The sequence below is a fragment of the Salvelinus alpinus genome, chromosome 33 (assembly GCF_045679555.1).
Source record: "Salvelinus alpinus chromosome 33, SLU_Salpinus.1, whole genome shotgun sequence".
Lineage (NCBI taxonomy): Eukaryota > Metazoa > Chordata > Actinopteri > Salmoniformes > Salmonidae > Salvelinus > Salvelinus alpinus.
This window is the reverse complement of record NC_092118.1, coordinates 24,640,614-24,665,715: the sequence shown is the minus strand read 5'-3', so window position 1 is coordinate 24,665,715 and position 25,102 is coordinate 24,640,614. Positions and strand designations below refer to the sequence as shown.

Here is a 25,102-nt window from a genome sequence, read left to right as displayed (position 1 = left end):
ACCAATATCTAGCTGCTGTACTCAAAACGTAATCACATAAATGAAAGCTACTAATATTACTGCTACTGTAAAAACGACAATAATATACTATATAAACAATAAACACTGCTGCTGTAGCATTGTTTTGGAAATACAAGGAAGTGCCCCATAGGGGCACTGTGGGGAAAAAGTAGAAAAACAAACTCAGAAAAGGTGAAAGGTTGTGGGAATGTGTCAATTTGCTAGTCGCCGGTTGGCAAAGCGGTCTCTCGTCTCTTACTTTCAACTTTGACAGTAGCCCGGTGTATTATACCCGAGGTTGGTGTAGCTAGATCGATATCTTAATTTAATAAGCGGACATGGCCAAGAAACGAAGAGAAAGACGAGAGGCCGATAGTGTTTCGTTAGTAACGTTACACGAAGAACCGAAGACAAAATTTAACGAGGCACAAACCCTCAAAGGTATGTATAGGTAACGTTAACAATCTAACGACGTTGCTATCCCGGCTAACTGGCTAGTATAGCTAGTTAATTTACTTGTGTTCTTCTAATTGATTAGCTAACGTTAAGATACATTACTGTTTCTATGATATGGTAAACGTCTTGTTAAATAATGTTGCTAGCCGGCTTAATAACCAGCCAGATGATTGTGAAATGCGGATATGCTGTTGTCAGTCAGCGTTAGCTAACTCACAGCTGATTATCAAGATTCAGAAGTAGCTTGCTTTCAAGGCTGGTGGTATGACGGAATTGAAGCACAGACAAAATGGGTTAGTAACCAGTATCTTTGGTTGAAATTAACATGATCAGGTTAGTAACTTAGTAGGTTGCTATCCAGCCACGGTCAGCCACTGTCAGGGACCATACCCAGCTTGACGTTAAGTTACTAATGTTAATCAATGTCAATGACAGAACCACTTGGATGAAGTCAGGAAAATATTAGGCTAACCATGTAATGTTATTATATAGATGGAGCAACACTTATCATAACAGGATGTTACACAATACACACTTTATTTATACATTTTGTTTAACCTTTTAAAATAAACAGATAAGCTTGGAGTCATGTGAAAACATAGGCAGATGTTCCTCTTCAAAGTTAGAGTACATGTAGTCAGTTTCAAGGATTATATATCTTGAATGGTTTGACTACATGGCATGCTTCATGTACTCTGGGGAAATCAACCAGGAACTAGAACAACAAGTGATGCAAAGTGAAGCAAGACATTACATGAGGCTTACTGCTGTTGTTACAGAAGAATAGAGGCTTATCAAGATATTTTCAATTTGCTGACTGTGTATGCTATATAACTTAGCTACTCATCTCTCCACAGAGACTCGATACACTGGAGGGGGCTCAGCTCGCATGTCTCTCCTCATCCTGCTGTCTGTCTTCACCTGCGCTGCTTCTGTCATGTACCTAGTGTACAGGAATTTCCCAGAGCTCAACAAGTAATTGTTCTTTGCATTTATCTTGCCAGCATTCCGACTCATGTACAAAGAGTTACTTTTGTACAACATTTGTAACTTTTGTGAAACAGCATACCAAATGGCATTCACCAGCCAAGTTAAAGAATTTCATTCAAACGGTTCTCATCATTAGCTGTGATAATGTTGATAACAAGCTCCAGTATAGGCATATTTTCAACCAACCTTTACATTATTGATTTTATATTTACATTTTTTTATATGTACACACACAGTTGAAGTCAGAAGTTTACATACACTTGGGTTGGAGTCATTAAAACTAGTTTTTCAACCACTCCACAACTTTCTTGTTAGCAAACTATAGTTTTGGCAAGTTGGTTAGGACATCTACTTTGTGCATGACACAAGTAATTTTTCCAACAATTTTTTACAGATTATGTCACCGTATCACAATTCCAGTGGGTCAGAAGTTTACATACACTAAGTTAACTGTGCATTTTAAAGAGCTTGGAAAATTCCAGAAAATGATGACATGGCTTTAGAAGCTTCTGATAGGCTAATTGACATCATTTGAGTCAATTGGAGGTGTACCTGTGGATGTATTTCAAGGCCTACCTTCAAACTCCGTGCCTCTTTGCTTGACATCATGGGAAAATTAAAAGAAATCAGCCAAGACCTCAGAAAAACAATTGTAGACCTCCACAAGTCTGGTTTATCCTTGGGAGCAATTTCCAAATGCCTGAAGGTACCACGGTCATCTGTACAAACAATAGTACGCAAGTATAAACACCATGGGACCATGCAGCCGTCAAACAGCTCAGGAAGGAGAGACATTCTGTCTCCTAGAGATGAACGTACTTTGGTGTGAAAAGTGCAAATCAATCCCAGAACAACAGTAAAGAACCGTGTGAAGATGCTGGAGGAAACGGGTACAAAAGTATCTATATCCACAGTAAAACGAGTCCTATAATCGACATAACCTGAAAGGCCGCTCAGCAAGGAAAGAGCCACTGCTCCAAAACCGCAATAAAAAGCCAGACTACGGTTTGCAACTGCACATGGGGACAAAGATGGTACTTTTTGGAGAAATGTCCCCTGGTCTGATGAAACAAAAATAGAACTGTTTGGCCATAATGACCATCGTTATGTTTGGAGGAAAAAGGGGGGTGCTTGCAAGCCGAAGAACACCATCCCAACCATGAAGCACGGGGGTGACAGCATCATGTTGTGGTGGTGCTTTGCTGCAGGAGGGACTGGTGCACTTCACAAAATAGATGGCATCACGAGGAGGAAAATTGTGGATTTATTGAAGCAACATCAAGATATCAGTCAGGAAGTTAAAGCTTGGTTGCAAATGGGTCTTCCAAATGGGCAATGACCCCAAGCATACTTCGTTGTGGCAAAATGGCTTAAGGTCAACAAAGTCAAGGTATTGGAGTGGCCATCACAAAGCCCTGACCTCAATCCCATAGAAAGTTTTTGGGCAGAACTGAAAAAGCGTGTGAGAGAGGCCTACAAACCTGACTCAGTTACACCAGCTCTGTCAGGAGGAATGGGCCAAAATTCACCCAACTTATTGTGGGAAGCTTGTGGAAGGCTACCCAAAATGTTTGACCCAAGTTAAACAATTTAAAGGCAATGCTACCAAATACTAATTGAGTGCATGTAAACTTCTGACCCACTGGGAATGTGATGAAAGAAATAAAAGCTGAAATAAATAATTCTCTATTATTCTGACATTTCACATTCTTAAAATAGTGGTGATCCTAACTGACCTAAGACAGTGTATGTAAACTTATGACTTCAACTGTGTGTGTGGATATATAAAATCATACTAAATGTGTTTAATATATTGTGGCAAATCTCTTCAAGATTAGGAGCGTTTGTCACAAATTGAGTGGGAAACTGTCACCAAAATCACCCCAGATTGAGAGTTCTTTTGAACAGGACAGTACCGGTGTGTTTGTTTCTCCGTCCTGGTCAAGGATAGCAGGGTTCGGTACAGGAATTGGGTTCTCGGTAGGTCCAGGTCCAAACGCCAACAGGTAAGTCCAAACAGTCCAGCTCATACACGGTAAATCCAGACAATATATCATCTCTTTCTCTATGGTTCACAGATCCTTTCTCTCTCTCTTCCTGGTTTGTCTTGACCCTTTATCTGTGGGTCAGCCCAACCTTCTGAGGGTTCCCATTGCTTCTGGGAATTGTGATTTGGGATTTGTAAAATTGGGAAAAATTGGGATTTTGTGATCTGTAGTTCTGACCGGGGTGGCCATTTTAGTGATAGGGCAGAGCCTGTTTATTAGTTCTGCTCTGACATATCTGCCATTTATCACTCGACCCCCTTCTTTGCCCCTCTAGATCCGTCCCCCTAGGTCGGGCTACCGCAGCAAAATATGCGTGCATGCGGGATAACCCATCCACATTTCCCATTTCCTTCCCTGCGTTTTAAGTCAAAGTGACGGTTGGGGACTCAAACCACCGCATCACCCGAGCGTTCTTCTCTTTAGCTCTATGCTTCCAGGTGAGTGGGGCATGGTCACTGATGAGGGTGAAGTGGTGCCCCAGCAGGTAGTATTTCAGGCTATCTAGAGCCCACTTTACTGCCAGCGCCTCTTTCTCAACGACTGAGTAGTTGGTCTCCCGTGGTTTCAGCTTCCTGCTTAAAAACAGGATGGGGTGTTCCACCCCTTCTACCTCTTGGGATAGTACTGCTCCCAAGCCGACCTCTGAGGCATCCGTCTGAACCACGAACTCTCTCTCAAAGTCTGGTACCACCAGCACTGGATTACAGCAGAGAGCCTCCTGTAATGTCCTAAATGCTTTGGTGGCACTTTCATCCCATTTGACCATGTTTGGCCCTCTGGCTCTAGTCATGTCGGTGAGTGGGGCGGCCACTGTGCCATAACTTGGGATGAACTTCCGGTAGTAACCGGTCAGCCCTAGGAAGGCTCGAACCTGGTTCTTATTTACTGGTTTCGGCCATTCTCTAATTGCCTCCCACCTTCTTACTTTGGGGTTTGATTAACCCTCTTCCCACGGTGTATCCCAGATACTCTGTTTCCTCTAACCCCATGTAACAGTTGGCAGGGTTCGCCGTGAGAACTGCCTTTCTAAGGGTGTCTAACACTGCCTGTATCCAGGGTACGTGGGATTCCCAATCTGGGCTGTAGATCCCCACATCTAAATAAGCTGCGGCGTACGCTTGGTGCGGTTTTAGGACCTTGTCCATTAGCCGCTGAAAGGTGGCTGGGGTCCTGTGTTAGCCGAATGGCATGACGGTGTATTGAAACAAACCGTCAGGGGTTGCAAAGGGTGTCTTTTCTTTGGCTCTGGGCGTCAGAGGAATTTGCCAGTACCCTTTGGTTAGGTCCAGGGTCGTAATGTGCCAAGCGTCACCAATTTTCTCCAGTAGTTCGCATGGGGTAGGCATCAAAGTTGGAGATTATTTACCTTCCGTAAGTTGTTACAGAACCGCAAAGACCCATCGGGCTTGGAGACCATAACAATTGGGCTAGACCACTCACTATGTGACTCTTCGATCACTCCAGCTGCCAACATTTTCTCAGTCTCTGCTCTAATCGCGGCCTGTCGAGCCTCAGGTACCCTATGGCCTCATGCTCACTTTTCTCCCTGGTAGGGAAACGATATCATGAGCCGTAACCTCAGTTCGGCCGGGTACCTCAAACACATTTATATTTTTCTGGATCAGGGTCTTTACTTCCTGTACTTGTGCTGGGGACAGAGTAGGTGAAATATTTACTTCGGCTGTCTCCTGAGTGTGTGTGTGGGATACGTGACCATTAGTGTTTCTCTCTCTCCATGCTTTTAACAGGTTTGATAGATCTCTTCCTGGGGTCGTCAACCTGGCTGTCGGATCCGATAATTAACTTCTATTCTCTCCAGTACTTCATATGGTCCTTTCCATGTGGCTAGTAGTTTGCACTCTACCGTGGGGATCAGCACTAACACCTTATCTCCCGGTTGAAATTCCCTCATGGTAGCCTGCCGGTTATAAGTGTGCTCTTGTGCTTGTCTCATGTGCTCTCTGACGATGGGCATGACTGTGGCTATCCTGTCTTGCATTTCCGTGACGTGCTCTATGACACTAGTATACGGGATGGATTGGTGCTCCCAGGTTCCCCGGGCGATGTCTAAGATTCCCTGGGGGTGCCTCCCATATACCAGCTCAAAGGAGGAAAACCCCAGCGAGGCTTGAGGTACCTCTCTAATGGCAAACATCAGATACGGCAAAATGCAATCCCAGTTTTTCCCATCCTTATCGATTACCTTCCTGAGCATTGACTTCAGGGTACGGTTGAATCTCTCAACCAGCTCATCCGTCTGAGGATGGTAAACCGATGTCCTCAACTGTTTCACCTGCCACAATTTACAAAGGTCCGCCGTAAGGCGAGACAGAAAGGGGGTCCCCTGGTCAGTAAGGATCTCCTTTGGAACCCCTACCCTGGTGAACAGGAGCACTAATTCCTTGGCGATATTTTTGGAAGCATCGTCCGAAGGGGAATGGCTTCTGGGTAGCGAGTGGCATAATCTAGAATGACCAGAATGTATTGGTGCCCTCTGGCGGATTTGGGTAGTGGGCCCACTATATCCATTGTTATCCTCTCAAATGGTGTTTCAATTATGGGGAGTGGCACTAACGGGCTTCTAAAAGCTGGTTGGGGAGCTGTTAACTTCTTATGGCTGCAGGGGCAGTATTGAGTAGCTTGGATGAAAGGTGCCCAGAGTAAACGGCCTGCTCCTCAGTCATAGTTGCTAATATATGCATATTATATTAAACACTCTGAAGTTTCTAAAACTGTTTGAATTATGTCTGTGAGTATAACAGAACTCATATGGCAGGCAAAAACCTGAGAAAAAATCCAAACAGGAAGTGGAAATTCTGAGGCTGGTCGATTTTCAACCAAGATCCTATTGAAATCACAGCGAGATATGGATGAGTTTGCACTTCCTACGGCTTCCACTAGATGTCAACAGTCTGTAGAACCTTGTCTGATGCCTCTACTGTGAAGGGGGGCCGAATGAGAGGGGAATTAGTCAGGTCTGCCATGACCTGACCATGCTATGACCATGCGCGTTCACATGAGAGGGAGCTCTGTTCCATCGCTCATCTGAAGTCAATGTAATTCTCCGGTTGGAACGTTATTCAAGATTTATGTTAAAAACATTCTAAAGATTGATTCAATACATCGTTTGACATGTTTCTACGGACTGTTACGGGACTTTTGGACATTTCGTCAGCTTTTAGTGAATGCGCTTCCTGACGTAGGAATTGTTTACCAAACACGCTACAAAAATAGCTATTTGGACAAATGATGGACATTACCGAACAAAACAAGCATTTCTTGTGGGAGTCCTGGGAGTGCATTCTGACGAAGATCAGCAAAGGTAAGTGAAGATTTATAATGCTTTTTATGAGTTTTGTTGACTGCACAATTTGGCAGGTAACTGTATGGCTTGCCTTTGTGGCTGAACGCTGTTTTCAGATTATTGTGTTTTGCCGTAAAGCTTTTTGAAATCTGACACAGCGGTTGCATTAAGAACAAGTGTATCTTTAATTCTATGTAAAACATGTGTCTTTCATCAAAGTTTATGATGACTATTTCTGTTATTTGACGTGGCTCTCTGCAATTTCTCCGGATATTTTGGAGGCATTTCTGAACACGGCACCAATGTAAACGGAGGTTTTTGGATATAAATATGAACTTAATCGAACAAGACATATGTATTGTGTAACATGAAGTCCTATGAGTGTCATCTGATGAAGATCATCAAAGGTTAGTGATTAATTTTATCTCTATTTGTGCTTTTTGTGACTCCTTTTTCTGTGAGTTGGTGGTGACCTAACATAATCGTTTGTGGTGCTTTCGCTGAAAAACCTATTTGAAATCGGACACTTTGGTGGGATTAACAACAAGATTACCTTTAAAATGGTATGAGATACATGTATGTTTGAGGAATTTTAATGATGAGATTTCTGTTTGATTTTGGCACCCTGCACTTTCACTGGCTGTTGTCATATCATCCCGTTAACTTCTTATGGCTGCAATCCCGTTAACTGGCACTCCGGGCGCTCTCCACAATGCCGAGCCACTTCAGCCTGAATTCCTGGCCAGTAAAACCTCCTTACAATCCGGTCTCGGGTTTTATCGATACCAAGGTGTCCACCCAGAATGTGGCCATGAGCTATATCCAGTACTGTCCTCCGGTACTGGGTGTGGACCAACAACTGTTCCACCACATCAACCCCTATTTTTGAGACTGTACACTAAACCCTTTTTCATGATGAAGTGGGGAAAACTATTAGGCATCATCCCATCATTTATGGGAGTACCATCTACGACTTGCACATCTGTTCTGTCTTGTTGCAGGTTTGGATCCTGGTTTTGGGCCGTCCCGAAATTAGTCAGGGACCCTGCCAGGTCTGCTGGTTCTAGATAGTCGTCGTCTGGATTCAGATCGACCCCAGCCCCACTAGTACTGGGCTGCTCGTTTATCAACGAGGTCTGCCACTCTTCCTCATCCTCCCCTACTAGCACCTGTGAGGTTGGCCCCTGGGAGACCCCTTTTCAAATATGCTGTTCTTTTGGCCTAACTTAACGCAAAGTTAGGAAAGTTTCTACCCAGTATTACATCATGGCATCTTTGGGACCACGCCTACCTCATAATCCAGCAGACCGTCCTCGGTTTGTATGCTCACTAAGGCTGTGGGGTACAGACGGGTATCCCCATGAATGCACGTAACACTGATATCCTGACTTTATGAGTTTGAGTTGGCACTAGGTTTGCAACGACCAGGGTTAGCATACTGCCGGAATCCAGCAGTGCTTCAACCTCTTTCACTTCAACCTTCACCCTGCACATATGTTTGTCTCTGGATCTTTAAAGTACAGTGGTTACCACAGGACATGCATACCATATCATCTTCTTTTTCACCGAGGTTACATTGCATTGGCTCTTCTTTAATAGCGCAGTAGGCTGCAATATGTCCCGGTCAATTACAATTGTAACAGATAATAGGGTTTCGGGGGGAGACCCCCTCAACCCCCAGTCCTGGTTTCCGGCTTTTTCCGTAGTGTCTCTGCCCCATTGTGATTCTTTCCTCACGGCCCTATGCTGCTCTCTCCCCCCTCCAAATGTTGGGACAGTCTTACTCTGTCCGCTGGTTCGCCCAGGCCTGGGGAATGGGGATCTTTCCTCCTGTGCCTGCTCAGCTGTTCCTGCCATACAATACCGTTCAACCAGGCCCACGAGATGGTCGGCAGAAAGTACCTCATTCTGGCCAACCCAGCGTCGAACTCCTTGGGGTAGACCTAGCTGAAACTGGTTGAGTACAATGGTCTCGACGATCTCGGCGGATGAACGGGTCTCCGATCACAACCATTTCCGTGCCAGGTGAGTCAAGTCAAACAACTGTGTTCGGGGGGGGGGGGGGGGTTGTCCAGGTCGGTAGGACCACTGGTGGAAGCGGTGTGCCCTCACGGTATCAGTCACTCCCAGTCTAGTCAGAATCTCTCCCTTTAGTGCATCGTAATCCTGTGCATCTTTCAACTCCAGGTCGAAATAAGCTTTTAGAGCATCCCCTGCCAGGTATGGTGCCAGAAGCCCTGCCCGCATTCTCCACCACGTGTGGCAAATCTCTTCAAGATTAGGAGCGTTTGTCACAAATTAAGTGGGAAACTGTTACCAAAATCACCCAAGAATAAGAGTTCTCTTGAACAGGACAGTACCTGTGTGTTTGTTTCTCCGTCCTGGTCCAGCCAGGCCGCAGTGAAGGTCAAGGATAGCAGGGTTCGGTACACGAATCGGGTTCTCGGTAGGTCCAGGTCCAAATGCCAACAGGTAAGTCCATTCAGTCCAGCTCATACACGGTAAATCCAGGCGATATATATTGTCTCTTTTTCTATGGTTCACAGATCCTTCCAGCTCTTTCTCTCTCTTCTTGGTTCGTCTTGACCCTTTATCTGTGGGTCGGCCCGACCTTCTGAGGGTTCCCATTGCTTCTGGGAATTGCAGTCGGCCATTTTGTGATCTGTAGTTCTGATCGGGGTGGCCATTTTAGTGATAGGGCAGAGCCTGTTTATTAGTTCTGCTCTCATATATCTGCCATTTGTCACTCGACCCTTTTCTTTGCCCACAATATATATATATATATATTTGGTGGGGTATACATTGTTGGATTATTTCATGGAGCAAAACTGGATTTGATTTTATAATGGAGCATTTTCTAAATTCAAACATTCCCCTGCAACTAGCCATCAGAGTTTAGAAGACACCTGGGACGTCGAAAAATGAACAAAGAAAGTACCACCATGTAAAGGCTGTTCGGAAATCTGCCTATTACATCTACAGTGGGGAGAACAAGTATTTGATACACTGCCGATTTTGCAGGTTTTCCTACTTACAAAGCATGTAGAGGTCTGTAATTTTTATCATAGGTACACTTCAACTGTGAGAGACGGAATCTAAAACAAAAATCCAGAAAATCACATTGTATGATATTTAAATAATTAATTTGCATTTTATTGCATGACATAAGTATTTGATCACCTACCAACCAGTAAGAATTCCGGCTCTCACAGACCTGTTAGTTTTTCTTTAAGAAGCCCTCCTGTTCTCCACTCATTACCTGTATTAACTGCACCTGTTTGAACTCGTTACCTGTATAAAAGACACCTGTCCACACACTCAATCAAACAGACTCCAACCTCTCCACAATGGCCAAGACCAGAGAGCTGTGTAAGGACATCAGGGATAAAATTGTAGACCTGCACAAGGCTGGGATGGGCTACAGGACAATAGGCAAGCAGCTTGGTGAGAAGGAAACAACTGTTGGCGCAATTATTAGAAAATGGAAGAAGTTCAAGATGACGGTCAATCACCCTCGGTCTGGGGCTCCATGCAAGATTTCACCTCGTGGGGCATCAATGATCATGAGGAAGGTGAGGGATCAGCCCAGAACTACACGGCAGGACCTGGTCAATGACCTGAAGAGAGCTGGGACCACAGTCTCAAAGAAAACCATTAGTAACACACTACGCCGTCATGGATTAAAATCCTGCAGCGCACGCAAGGTCCCCCTGCTTAAGCCAGTGCATGTCCAGGCCTGTCTGAAGTTTGCCAATGACCATCTGGATGATCCAGAGGAGGAATGGGAGAAGGTCATGTGGTCTGATGAGACAAAAATAGAGCTTTTTGGTCTAACTCCACTCGCCGTGTTTGGAGGAAGAAGAAGTATGAGTACAACCCCAAGAACACCATCCCAACCGTGAAGCATGGAGGTGGAAACATCATTCTTTGGGGATGCTTTTCTGCAAAGGGGACAGGACGACTGCACCGTATTGAGGGGAGGATGGATGGGGCCATGTATCGCGAGATCTTGGCCAACAACCTCCTTCCCTCAGTAAGAGCATTGAAGATGGGTCGTGGCTGGGTCTTCCAGCATGACAACGACACGAAGCACACAGCCATGGCAACTAAGGAGTGGCTCCGTAAGAAGCATCTCAAGGTCCTGGAGTGGCCTAGCCAGTCTCCAGACCTGAACCCAATAGAAAATCTTTGGAGGGAGCTGAAAGTCCGTATTGCCCAGCGACAGCCCCGAAACCTGAAGGATCTGGAGAAGATCTGTAGGGAGGAGTGGGCCAAAATCCCTGCTGCAGTGTGTGCAAACCTAGTCAAGAACTACAGGAAACGTATGATCTCTGTAATTGCAAACAAAGGTTTCTGTACCAAATATTAAGTTCTGCTTTTCTGATGTATCAAATACTTATGTCATGCAATAAAATGCAAATTAATTACTTAAAAATCATACAATGTGATTTTCTGGATTTTTGTTTTAGATTCCGTCTCTCATAGTTGAAGTGTACCTATGATAAAAATTACAGACCTCTACATGCTTTGTAAGTAGGAAACACTGCCGATTTTGCAGGTTATCAAATACTTGTTCTCCCCACTGTATATAGGAGACTGTTATCAATGATTATCACAGCTAATGATGAGAATCATTTGATTTAAATTGTCTACAGCCTAGTATGACACACTCCAATATAGACGGTCACGTTTTAATTTCTCTGTTTCTGTAAGTGTCAAAGCCCTTTCACACAGATTCACACACTTTTATTTATCAACAACATTGTATGATGGTGAATTGATATCCACGTTTCTTCATTTCAGTGATGAGATGGCTACTATTAAAATCCCCAAAGATATGGATGATGCTAAAGCCTTGGGCACTGTACTTTCCAAATATAAAGACACCTACTACACCCAAGTGTTAGTAGCCTACTTTACCACCTATATCTTGTATCCTTTTTGGTAGTAAGTGTATTGCAAAGTTGTCAACTTTTGGAAGATTTAGATGCATACTTATTAGCTGTTTCAACTAGAGGTCGACCGATTAATCGGAATGGCCGATTTTAATTTAGGTCCGATTTCAAGTTTTCATAACAATCGGAAAATTGTATTTTTGGGCACCGATTTTGCAGATTTATTTATTAGATATTTTTTATTTTATTATTATTATTATTATTTATTTTTTACACCTTTATTTAACTAGGCAAGTCAGTTAAGAACACTTTCTCATTTTCAATGACGGCCTAGGAACGGTGGGTTAACTGCCTTGTTCAGGGGCAGAACGACAGATTTTTACCTTGTCAGCTCAGGGATTCATTCTTGCAACCTTACGGTTAACTAGTCCAACGCTCTAACCACCTGCCTCACGAGGAGCCCGCCTGTTACGCGAATGCAGAAAGAAGCCAAGGTAAGTTGCTAGCTAGCATTAAACCTATCTTATAAAAAAACAATGAATCAATCAATCTAGGTATAACTACACATGGTTGATGATATTACTAGTTTATCTAGCGTGTCCTGCGTTGCATGTAATCGATGCGGTACGCATTTCCAAAAAAGGACTGTCGTTGCTCCAACGTGTACGTAACCATAAACATCAATGCCTTTCTTAAAATCAATACACAGAAGTAAATATTTTTAAACCTGCATATTTAGCTAAAAGAAATCCAGGTTAGCAGGCAATATTAACCAGGTGAAATTGTGTCACTTCTCTTGCGTTCATTGCACGCAGAGTCAGGGTATATGCAACAGTTTGGGCCGCCTGGCTCATTGCGAACTAATTTGCCAGAATTTTACGTAATTATGACATAACATTGAAGGTTGTGCAATGTAACAGGAATATTTAGACTTAGGGATGCCATCCGTTAGATACATTACGGAACGGTTCCGTATTTCACTGAAAGAATAAACATTTGTTTTCGAAATGATAGTTTCCGGATTCGACCATATTAATGACCTACGGCTTGTATTTCTGTGTGTTATTATGTTATAATTAAGTCTATGATTTGATAGAGCAGTCTGACTGAGCGATGGTAGGCACCAGCAGGCTCGTAAGCATTCATTCAAACAGCACTTTTGTGCGTTTTGCCAGCAGCTCTTCGCAATGCTTCAAGCATTGCACTGTTTATGACTTCAAGCCTATCAACTCCTGAGATTAGGCTGGTGTAACCGATGTGAAATGGCTGGCTAGTTAGCGGGGTGAGCGCTAATAGCGTTTCAAACGTCACTCGGTCTGAGACTTGGAGTAGTTGTTCCCCTTGCTCTGCATGGGTAACGCTGCTTCGAGGGTGGCTGTTGTCGATCTGTTCCTGGTTCGAGCCCAGGTAGCGGCGAGGAGAGGGATGGAAGCTAAACTGTTACACTGGCAATACTAAAGTGCCTATAAGAACATCCAATAGTCAAAGGTATACGAAATACAAATCGTATAGAGAGAAATAGTCCTAAAATTCCTATAATAACTACAACCAAAAACTTCTTACCTGGGAATATTGAAGACTCATGTTAAAAGGAACCACCAGATTTCATATGTTCTGAGCAAGGAACTTAAAAGTTAGCTTTCTTACATGGCACATATTGCACTTTTACTTTCTTCTCCAACACTTTGTTTTTGCATTATTTAAGCCAAATTGAACATGTTTCATTATTTATTTGAGGCTAAATTGATTTCATTGATGTATTATATTAAGTTAAAATAAGTGTTCATTCAGTATTGTTGTAATTGTCATTATTACAAATAAATATAAAAAATCGGCCGATTAATCGTTATTGTTTTTTTTGGTCCTCCAATAATCGGTATTGGCGTTGAAAAATCGTAATCGGTCGACCTCTAGTTTCAACATGCATCAAGTCTGCGAGGCCCACTGTATTCCAGTGGGTCAGCAGAATGAATGGAGAAGTAGAGGATGGGGGTACAGTGGGCTTTGATCCTTGAGTATTAATTCAGGCAATTATTGTGTGTTCACAACAGCCACAGAGTGCAGTACATTTTTCCTCGTTTTATGACAGGAGAAGACAGATTAAATCAGACATAGACATGCAGTTAAACTTACAGTTCAACTTTATCAGTACAGTAGGTTCTAAGGACTTTGTTTCCACCCACAGCTATTTGCAATAGAAACTCTGTTCCAGCTTTGTCAATTGAACTACAGACAGACAATACGGGAAGATAGAATTATCCGCTGTAAAAGAGGAGAAAAACATGTTCCGGTGCATGTTATGGTACCACCTCATATGTAAACATTATCCATCTTCAGAGCACATTTTATTATGAAGAATATGAATTAACACTGCTATGAACTATGAATACAAATGAAGGTATCATGCCTGATGTCTTATACCCTGCTTCCTCTGCTTGTTTGCCTAATTTCTCCACTTTCTTGGCACATATTAATGCATAGTGTCTGTGCTCTGGGCAGTATGTGCTAACAGCACAAGGACTGGACCAGCTGACCAGGATATCCTATCTGAGGAATGCTTTCCCCACAACATGGTAAAGGTCAGCAGCATGACCAGTAAAACTACAAGGCAATACATCCCAGACAGTGGCTGGGGCCTGGTCAGCTGGTCCAGTCCTTGTGCTAACAGCACATACTGGCCAGAGCACAGACACTATGCATTAACATGTTCCAAGAAAGTGGAGGGGAAAGAGGTTAAGCAAACTAGCGGTAGGAGACATCAGACATGATACTGCATTTGTATTCATAGTTTATACTGTGTAGTGTTTATTCATATTCATCAAAATAAATGTGCTCTGAATATGGATGATGTTTTGATATGAGGTGGTACCACTGGACCCCCCCCCCCCCCCACCTCTTTTATAGCTGATACTTCTATCTGCCTGTGATGTTGCTGAAAGCAGGCAGATGACTACAAATTAGTTCTGCAGCCAGATCTATAAAAAACTGGCACTGTATACTACTATAGTGGAGTATATCTTAACTATACTGAACATAAGAAGAAACACAACATTTAAAGTGTTGGTCCCATGTTTCATGAGCTGAAATAAAAGATCCCAGAAATGTTCCATATGCACAAAAAGCTTATTTCTCTCATTGTGTGCACAAATTTGTTAACATCTCTGTTAGTGAGCATTTCTTATTTGCCAAGATAATCCATCCACCTGACAGGTATGGCATATCAAGAAGCTGATTAAACAGCATGATCATGACACAGTTGCACCTTGTGCTGGGGACAATAAAAGGGCACTCTAAAATGTGTAGTTTTGTCACACAACACAATGCCACAGATGTCTCAAGTTGAAGGAGCATGCAATTGGCATGCTGACTGCAGCAATGTTCACCAGAGCTGTTGCCAGAGAATTTAATGTTAATTTCTCTACCATAAGCTGCCTCCAATGTCGTTTTAGAGAATTTGGCAGTACGTCCAACTGGCCTCACAACCGCAGACTGCATGTAACCACACCAGCCCAGGACCTCCAACTCTGGCTTCTTCACCTGCGGGATCATCTGAGACCAGCCACCCAGATAGTTGATGAAACTGTGGGTTTGCACAACAGAAGGATTTCTGCCCAAACTGTCAGAAACCATCTCGGGGAAGCTCATCTGCGTGCTTGTCGTTCTCACCAGGGTCTTGACCTGACTGCAGTTCGGTGTTGTAACCAACTTCAGTGGGCAAATGCTCACATTTGATTGCCACTGGCACGCTGGAAAAGTGTGCTCTTCACAGATGAATCCCAGTTTCAACTGTACTGGGCAGATGGCAGACAGCATGTATGGCGTCGTGTGGGTGAGCGGTTTGCTGATGTCAACGTTGTGAACAGAGTGCCCCATGGTGGCGGAGGGGTTATGCTATGGGCAGACATAAACTACGGACAACGAACACAATTGCATTTTATCGATGGCAATTTGAATTCGGAGATAGATACCGTGACGAGATCCTGAGACCCATTGTCGTGCCATTCGTCTGCCACCATCAAAATCAAATCAAACTTTATTTGTCACATGCGCCGAATACAAGTGTAGACCTTACCGTGAAAAGCTTACTTTACAAGCCCTTAACCAACAGTGCAGTTCAAGAAGAGTTTAAAAAAATATTTACCTAAAAAGTAACACAATAACGAGGCTATATACAGGGGATACCGGTACTGAGTCAGTGTGCGGGGGTACAGGTTAGTTGAGGTAATTTGTACATGTAGGTGGGGGTGAAGTGACTATGCATAGATAATAAACAACGAGTAGTGGCAGTGTACAAAGGGGGTGGGGGGGGGGGAAATGTAAATAGTCCGGTGGCTATTTTATTAATTGTTCAGCAGTCTTATGGCTTGGAGATAGAAGCTGTTGAGGAGCCTTTTGGTCCTAGACTTGGCGGTCTGGTACCGCTTGCGGTGCAGTAGCAGAGAGATCAGTATATAACTTGGGTGGCTGGAGTTTTTGACAATTTTATAGGCTTTCCTCTGACACCACCTATTATATAGGTCCAGGATGGCAGGAAGTTTGGCTCCAGTGATGTACTGGGCCATACGCACTATCCTCTAGTGCCTTATGGTCAGATGCCGAGCAGTTGCCATACCAGGCAGTGACGCAACCGGTCAGGATGCTCTCGATGGTACACCTGTAGAACTTTTTGAGGATCTGGGGACCCATGCCCCCAAAAAATCTGTCTCCTGAGGGGAAAAAGGTTTTGTCGTGCCCTCTTCACGACTGTCTTGGTGTGCTTGGACCATGATAGTTAGTTGGTGATGTGAACACGAAGGAACTTGAAACTCTCGACCCGCTCCACTACAGCCCTGTCGATGTTAATGGGGGGCCTTTTTCTGTAGTCCACGATCAGCTCCTTTTGTCTTGCTCCCATTGAGGGAGAGGTTGTTGTCCTGGCACCACACTTCTAGTTCTCTGACATCTCATCGTTGTCGGTGATCAGGCCTACCACGGTTGTGTTGTCAGCAAAGTTAATGATGATGTTGGAGTCGTGTTTGGCCACGTAGTCGTGGGTGAACAGGGAGTACAGGAGGGGACTAAGTACACACCCCTGAGGGGCCCCAGCATTAAGGATCAGCGTGGCAGATGTGTTGTTGCCTACTCTTACTATCTGGGGACGGCCCGTCAAAGTCCAGGATCCAGTTGCAGAGGGAGGTGTTTAGTCCCAGAGTCCTTAGCTTAGTAATGAGCTTTGTGGGCACTATGGTGTTGAACGCTGAGCTGTAGTCAATGAACAGCGTTCTCACATAGGTGTTCCTTTTGTCCAGGTGGGAAGGAACACCTATGTGTTCATGTTTCAGCATGATAATGCACGGCCCCATATCTCAAGGATCTGTACAGAATTCCTGGAATTGGAAAATGTGCCAGTTCTTCCATGCCATGCATACTCACCAAATATGTCACCCCCGTTGAGCAGGTTTGGGATGCTGTGGATTTAAGTGTACGACAGTGTGTTCCAGTTCCTGCCAATATCCAGCAAATTCACACAGTCATTGAAGAGGAGTGGGACAACATTCCTCAGGCCACAAAATCTTAGAAATTGTTGCATCTTGCGTTTTTTATATTTTTGTGACTGCATCCACAAGTGTGTGTGTGTGTGCACATGCTGCTGTGTGTTCAACCCTTGAGCAATATTCCTTGATGCTGCTGACTCAGCCTCCAGACATTTGCAATCCCTGGATCCATCTTCCTCAGCATCCTGTCTGGTTATCTCTACCCCTTCCCCCTGGCTCTCTTCCTCGTCTGCCTGGTGAGTATACTATGGACACAAGGACTAATAATAGTGGTGACATTTACAAATTGTACTTTGACTCTGTAAACCAGACTCGGTTTACAAAATGTACTGCCTCTGTCACTGTTTTCCAGTGCTCTGGCCTGGGAGCTTCCTTCTGCTACATGCTATCTTATCTAGTGGGGCGACCAGTGGTCTACAGATACCTGACAGAGAGAGCCCAGAAATGGTCCCAGCAGGTAAGACCTTTTGGAAGGAAAAACAGGTATATTCTGTACTTGAATAGTGTAGGAAGTTGTTGATATGAGAGTACAAGCAAACTTGAACAGTTTAGTAACAGCCACATGTCTATCTGCACCCACAGAACAGTGGGGTCTTAGTAGGGGGCTAGTAGCCTCCAAGCCTTACTGTGAATGACAGGTTCTGCTATCTGTTTTCAATTACAGGTAGACAAGCACAGAGATCATCTCATCAATTACATCATATTTCTGAGGATCACTCCCTTTCTCCCCAACTGGTTCATCAACATCACCTCACCCGTCATCAACGTGCCTTTGGGGGTCTTCTTCCTTGGTACTTTCTTTGGTAAGGCTAATATATCAAACTCCAGTATTAACTTCTCAGTAGAAAACAGTGTTGCATTGTTTTTATTGCTGAGCTATTTGTGAATGTTTCATACTATTTAATACAGTGGTCACCAACATTTTCTGAGTCAAGATCACTTTCGCAGTCTAAAAGCAAGCTGAGATATACAGCTCAGATTTTTTTATTTTACTTTTTTACATATTAACCTCACACAAACAGTTTTGTAGGAATGAGGTTTGGGCAGTAGGCCTAATACATTATCACAGCATATTGGCTATATGCTTGGCCTGCCAATATTGTTAATGTCAGACCATATTATATTTCAAAACTTTGATAACAAAACAGATCAGTTGGTTTAGCATTTGTGAGGCACTGTGGAGCATGAATTGAAATAATTTGATCTTTTATTTTACTGGATTGATGGTACCTGCATCTGATGGTCAACGAGGTCAAATCACGATGTCAGTGATCTTCAGGTCGTAAACTGGGGCATCCTTCTAGAGCTCCGAATTGGAGTTCCGAGTTGGTCGACCATTAAAAACGATTTTTCCCAACCGCCTCTCACGGTCCCTGCTCTCTCCTTCCTTTCCTCCGGTGAGACTGACCAGAGAGAGGGAACACCATTTTCCACCTGATGGTGAAACTCGAGTCGCACCGCATCTGCCTTATGCACAAATTCATGTTGTTCCTATGACCAGAGAAAGTTAAATATTCATTGAATATAAAATCGACACGACAAGCTGCTAATAATAATAAAACACAGTGCTATCGATACTTTGCTACTCATTCATTGCAGCTGCAGCCCTAGCAGACATACAGAGAGGCAGCTTTTAGTAATAGTGTTGAATAAAAACAGTGACAGTTCTGAATATAAACTTAAACATGAACTCACTCATAAAAACAGCAGCTCTTTGCTGTATTCGTTGACAGTCTCTGTGGTCATGGTTTTAAAAGTTAGTAAATCTTACATAGGCTAGTAGCCTATTAAACTTGGCTGTGGCCAGGGTCATGGAACTCTATAGCCACGGTGACTTGAGCTATCTGATTGGGCAGCGCAGTAGGTGCACTCAACTTAGTCACAGATTTACCGGTCCGCCGGGTAGGCGGAGTTTGTCTCTTAAGACAAATAAAATTGTTAAAATTGGGAACGCTGCTTACCCGGTGCGCAGGGCTTTTGAATCAAGTGCACCTACTGTCAACAGCTCAACACAGTATTTAAAAAAGGAGCTCAAGCCTTTATTGTTGACTTTTCTACAGAAATATTTGGTGATCGCCAAGGAATGCCTTGGCTGTCTTACAATCCTGACTTCCTCCCTTATCTCTGACTGTCAGGAGTGGCCCCACCGTCCTTCGTGGCGATCAACGCTGGTACAACACTGTATAAACTGACGACAGCTGGGGAGGCAGTGTCCTGGAACTCTCTGATTGTGCTAGGTGTCCTGGCCGTACTCTCTATCCTGCCTGTCTGCTTCCAGAAGAAACTGCAGCAGAAGATGGAGTAGGCATTAGACAACTCAGCAACTCATCTGCCTGCCTGATCCCCCAGCCCATCCCTTGGCTCAGGAATGGTACACCCCGCTGTCACTCACATAGTCCTGCCTGTTGCTGTCCCACACACCTGCTGAGGTTGCTGTGGAAACATTGCCCGTTGACACAACCCTGACTCATGTTCCCAAAACATGTTGTTGTGGCCACCTCAACTTTGTGCTCTACAAATGACTAACTGGCCTCTGCTCATCCTCGGGTTTGTTTTCCCATTTTTGTTAAATGTTGCTTGCCTGTAAATTGAAGATTTTAAGAAAGGATACAGAAAACATCAGGCATCTGTCTTTGTTTTTACTCACAATGGTTCTCACAAGTTCAAGCTACACTTCCCTCCTTTGTATTTCTTGAACCGTGTTTTGAATTGATTTAATCTCTTAACCTGTGTGATATGGGTGACGTCAAAGCAGTCCTGATCAGAGTCGCAGTTCAGTGTTTTTGATTTTCACAACATTTCTGGACTATTGTTATGACTGTTTTATACACTGGTTAGATTGTGAACATATTAAATAATTTAGAATGTTCTATCACTTGAAGATATTGTTAACACACCACCCTAAAATGATCTGTGTGCCATCAATGTTGACATGAAAAATATGCATGTGAACACATGCAGTTAACTCGTTTTTCAACCACTCCTTCTTGTTAACAAACTATAGTTTTGGCAAGTCGGTTAGGACATCTACTTTGTACAAGTAATTTTTCAAACAATTGTTTACAGACAGATTATTTCACTTATAATTCACTGTATCACAATTCCAGTGGGTCAGAAGTTTACATACACTAAGTTGACTGTGCCTTTCAACAGCTTGGAAAATTCCAGAAAATTATGTAATGGCTTTAGAAGCTTCTGATAGGCTCATTGACATCATTTGAGTCAATTGGAGGTGTACCTGTGGATGTATTTCAAGGTCTACCTTCAAACTCAGTGCCTCTTTGCTTGACATCATGGGGAAATCAAAAGAAATCAGCCAAGACTTTAGAAAAAAAATTGTAGACCTCCACAAGTCTGGTTCATCCTTGGCGCAATTTCCAAATGCCTGAAGGTACCACATTCATCTGTACAAACAATAGTACGCAAGTATAAACACCATGGGACCACGCAGGCGTCATACCGCTCTGGAAGGAGATGCGTTCTGTCTCCTAGAGATGAACGTACTTTGGTGCGGAAAGTGTAAATCAATCCCAGAACAACAGCAAAGGAACTTGTGAAGATGCTGGAGGAAACAGGTACAAAAGTATCTATATCCACAGTAAAACGAGTCCTATAATCGACATAACCTGAAAGGCCGCTCAGCAAGGAAGAAGCCACTACTCCAAAACCGCCATTAAAAAAGCCAGACCACGGTTTGCAACTGCACATGGGGACAACTTTTTGGAGAAATGTCCTCTGGTCTGATGAAACAAAAATAGAACTGTTTGGCCATAATGACCATCGTTATGTTTGGAGGAAAAAGGGGGAGGCTTGCAAGCCGAAGAACACCATCCCAACCGTGAAGCACGGGGGTGGCAGCATCATGTTGTGGGGTTGCTTTGCTGCAGGAGGGACTGGTGCACTTCACAAAATAGATGGCATCATGAGGTAGGAAAAGTATGTGGATATATTGAAGCAACATCTCAAGACATCAGTCAGGAAGTTAAAGCTTGGTTGCAAATGGGGCTTCCAAATGGACAATGACCCCAAGCATACTTCCAAAGTTGTGGCAAAATGGCTTAAGGACAACAAAGTCAAGGTATTGGAGTGGCCATCACAAAGCCCTGACCTCAATCCTATAGAAAATATGTGGGCAGAACTGAAAAAGCGTGTTCAAGCAAGGAGGTCTACAAACCTGACTCAGTTACACCAGCTCTGTCGGGAGGAATGGGCCAAAATTCACCCAACTTTTTGTGGGGAGCTTGTGGAAGACTACCCAAAAAGTTTGACCCAAGTTAAACAATTTAAAGGCAATGCTACCGAATACTAATTGAGTGTATGTAAACTTCTGACGCACTGGGAATGTGATGAAATAAATAAAAGCTGAAATAAATTATTCTCTACTATTATTCTGACATTTCACATTCTTAGGATCACCACTTTATTTTAACTGACCTAAGACAGGGAATTTTTACTCTGATTAAATGTCAGGAATTGTGGAAAACTGAGTTTTTAAATGTATTTGGCTATGGTGTATGTAAACTTCCGACTTCAACTGTAGTAAGATAAATATGAAACCCTTGATGCTTTTGCTGGGCCTATTACTAAAACATCGCTAATAATTGGATTTCCCCTTTAATTGTATGAAACGGCATATCAAGTATTGAAAACTGGTGTTTTTGTATACAATTATTTTATATTTGTTCTACTAATGGTGCTGACTGCCTCTCTGCCTGTGTGCTCTCCCTCTTGTGCGTCACCAGTCCAAATGCTCTGCCAGTTGAGAAATGCAGTAATGGATGACCCAGCAGTGCCCTTTGCAAAGCTACCAATTAGATTTTTGGTTGTTCATGCTTTTCCCAGGCGTTAGTGATTTCACACTGCTACTTCATGTACAGTGCCTTCAGAAAGTTGTCACACCCCGTGACTTTTCCAAATGTTGTTGCGGGATTAAAATGGATGTAATTGTAATATTTTTGTCAATCATCTGCACAATACTCTGTCGAAGTGGAAGAAAAATTCTAACATTTGTAAAAAATAAAACTAATATATGCTACATGACCAAATGTATGTGGACACCTGCTTGTTGAAGATCTCATTCCAAAATCATGGGCATTAATATGGAGTTGGTCCCCCTTTTTGCTGCAGTCGGCATTCCAATTCTTCCCAAAGGTGTTTGATGGGGTTGAGGTCAGGGCTCTGTGCAGGCCAGTCAAGTTCTTCCACACCGATCTCGACAAATCATTTCTGTATGGACCTCGCTTTGTCCACAGGGGCATTGTCTGAAACAGGAGAGGACCTTCCCCACACTGTTGCCACAAATTTGGAAGCATAGAATCGTCTAGAATGTCATTGTATGCTGTAGTGTTAAGATTACTCTTCATTCGGACTAAGGGGCCTAGCCCGAACCATTATTCCTCCTCCACCAAACTTAGTTGCATTGGGACAGGTAACGTTCTCCTGGCATCTGCCAAACCATCTGTCGGACTGTCAGATGCTGAGCGTGATTGAGCACTCCAGAGAACGCGTTTTCACTGCTCTAGAGTCCAATGGCGGTGAGCTTTAAGTGAAAACTGTAACTATCCCACTCAGGAACATTAAATGTCGTCTTGGTAAGCAACTCCAGTGTATATTTGGCATTGTGTTTTAGGTTATTGTCCTGCTGAAAGGTGAATTTGTCTCAAGTGTAATTAGTAACCTCACCATGCTCGAAGGGATATTCAACATCTGTTTAGAATTTTCTTTTACACATCTAACTACAAATAGATGCCCTACGTGAGGCATTGGAAAATCTCCCTGGGCTTTGAATCTGCGTTTCGATTCACTCCTCGATTCAGGGACCTTACAATTATCTGTATGTTGGGACAGAGATGAGGTAGTCATAAAAAAATCATGTTAGACACTATTATTGCACGTAGAGTGAGTCCATGCGACTTGTTGAGCACATTTTTATTCCTGAACTTATGGCAAGCCTTAATAACAAAGGTGTTGAATACGTATTGACTCAAGACTATTCAGCGTTTCAATTTTTATTAGTTTGTAAAAATGTCTAAAAACTGAATTCCACTTTGACATGAAGGGGTATTATATGAAGGGCAGTGACAAAAAAATCTAAATGGAATCCATTTTAAATTCAGGCAGTAACACAAGAAAGAGTCAAGGGGTGTGAATACTTTCTTAAGGCAGTTTATATATTTCTTAGAGTCCAACCTCTATCTGTTGGTGTGATGCCTAATTTGTACTATAGTTTGAGTGCTTTGATGTGATTTTTATTTTGCCTTACCTGATGTCCATTATATGAATTCTCTGCTGCTGTGAAACCTTCTGGTTGTATCTAGAGGTTGATGCAGTGAATGTGTACTTGGGCAGTCTTACTGTTGATGTTTCTTCAAAATCCATGTCTCAAGCACTGTCCACTCTTCTGCATCTGAAATCACTCATTATTTATGAAAATTGATTTGATTTTAAAAAGTGAGAAAGCATTTTCTTATTTTGATTATCAACGGTTTTACTTAGCGTTTTAATCCACTATAGAAACCCTTTCTGAGCATGAGAAAATGTAATTTGTTATTGTTTAATTACCTGAATTAATTTGTGTGTCCACTTGGCATGTCTAAGGCTGTGTTTACACAGGCAGTCTAATTCATATATTTTTTCCGCTAATTGGTCTTTTGACCAGTCACATCAGATCTTTTCTCAGAGCTGATCTGATTGGTCAAAAGACCAATTAGTGAAAAATAGATCAAAATTAGGCTGCCTGTATAAAAGCAGGTTTAGCGCCTCATATTTTTATGTAATGGCCACTTTGGCTATGTTGACACGGGCAGCCCAATTTTTAGATGAAAAAAAATACATAAAAATACCACTAATTTGGTGTTTTGACCGATCAGCTCTTTTGCCAATAATTGGTAAAAATATCAGAACTGTTCTGCCTGTGTAAACACAGCCCTACTGTATCCAAATCCCGCTGTAACCCATCAAATTCATGACCTGTTTCATTTGATTTAGTTGTGTTAATGTCCTTGTTGTTTGAAATTTGGGCTTCACCTTTTTGTAGTTCATAGAGGTTGCATCATTACCTCATCTTGATTGCACTACAGTAGTTTTCAGAGGGATCATGCCCGATGGGAGATCCTGTAGCTGTTCAGTCAAATACAAAGTGTGCTTTGGGGTTTAATAAATAAGAATATGTTGTTACTTAGCCCTTATTACTATCACATTATTATTTGTTCACCCAATTTGATATCAGAAGTAATTTCTAGAACTGTATTGACACATATTTGCAATAACTGTTTAAAAGTCCACAGTAGTTTTATCCCATTTTTTAAAAAATCACTACAATATTAGGATGTTACACATGTTTCTTATTACAACTTTCCAACATTTGTTGATTTTCATGCGGAGAATATTGAGAATATCTTCGCTGGCTTGGATGATTATTGGTGTTTGCATTCATTACGCTTGTGATCTTTACAGTATTAAGTTGTGCAAAATGATAATGTATGGCAATATGACCTGTGTTTGTAAATTATATTCATTCTTGTACATATTTTTGTCCAAGCTAATGAATGTTGGTTCATTATTAACATTTATTTTGAAATAAAAAAATATTATATAATTTTTTTTCTCACTCCGGTAAATGATTGGAATATGAGAATGCGAATCTAATGGCAAAGTTCTGCATGTTTTTACCGTCACCTTTTACCACATGGTGGAGCTCTTTGTACATGTCTACAGATTTCAGCCCCACAGTTGCTTTGACTTATTTGACTTTAACTTTTTTTCAAGTAGGACAACATTTGTCTTATGATTTAATTAAATATATTCTAAATTGTACATCAGAACGTTTATTTACACATTTGTCCTATTTTTGACACCTACTTCTCCTTATCTGTG

General features: G+C 42.6%; 1 protein-coding gene across 1 annotated transcript; it reads left to right on the top strand.

The window, feature by feature from the left end:
* The first annotated feature begins 123 nt into the window (after window positions 1–123).
* LOC139562818 (transmembrane protein 41B-like) lies at window positions 124–24,824 on the top strand. The gene is made up of 7 exons (XM_071380925.1): window positions 124–441; window positions 1,314–1,431; window positions 11,602–11,730; window positions 17,370–17,463; window positions 17,580–17,684; window positions 17,892–18,030; window positions 19,363–24,824. The coding sequence occupies exons 1-7, from the start codon at window positions 339–341 to the stop codon at window positions 19,530–19,532; spliced, it is 858 nt and encodes a 285-aa protein (XP_071237026.1). The 5' UTR covers window positions 124–338; the 3' UTR covers window positions 19,533–24,824.
* Window positions 24,825–25,102: the final 278 nt, after the last annotated feature.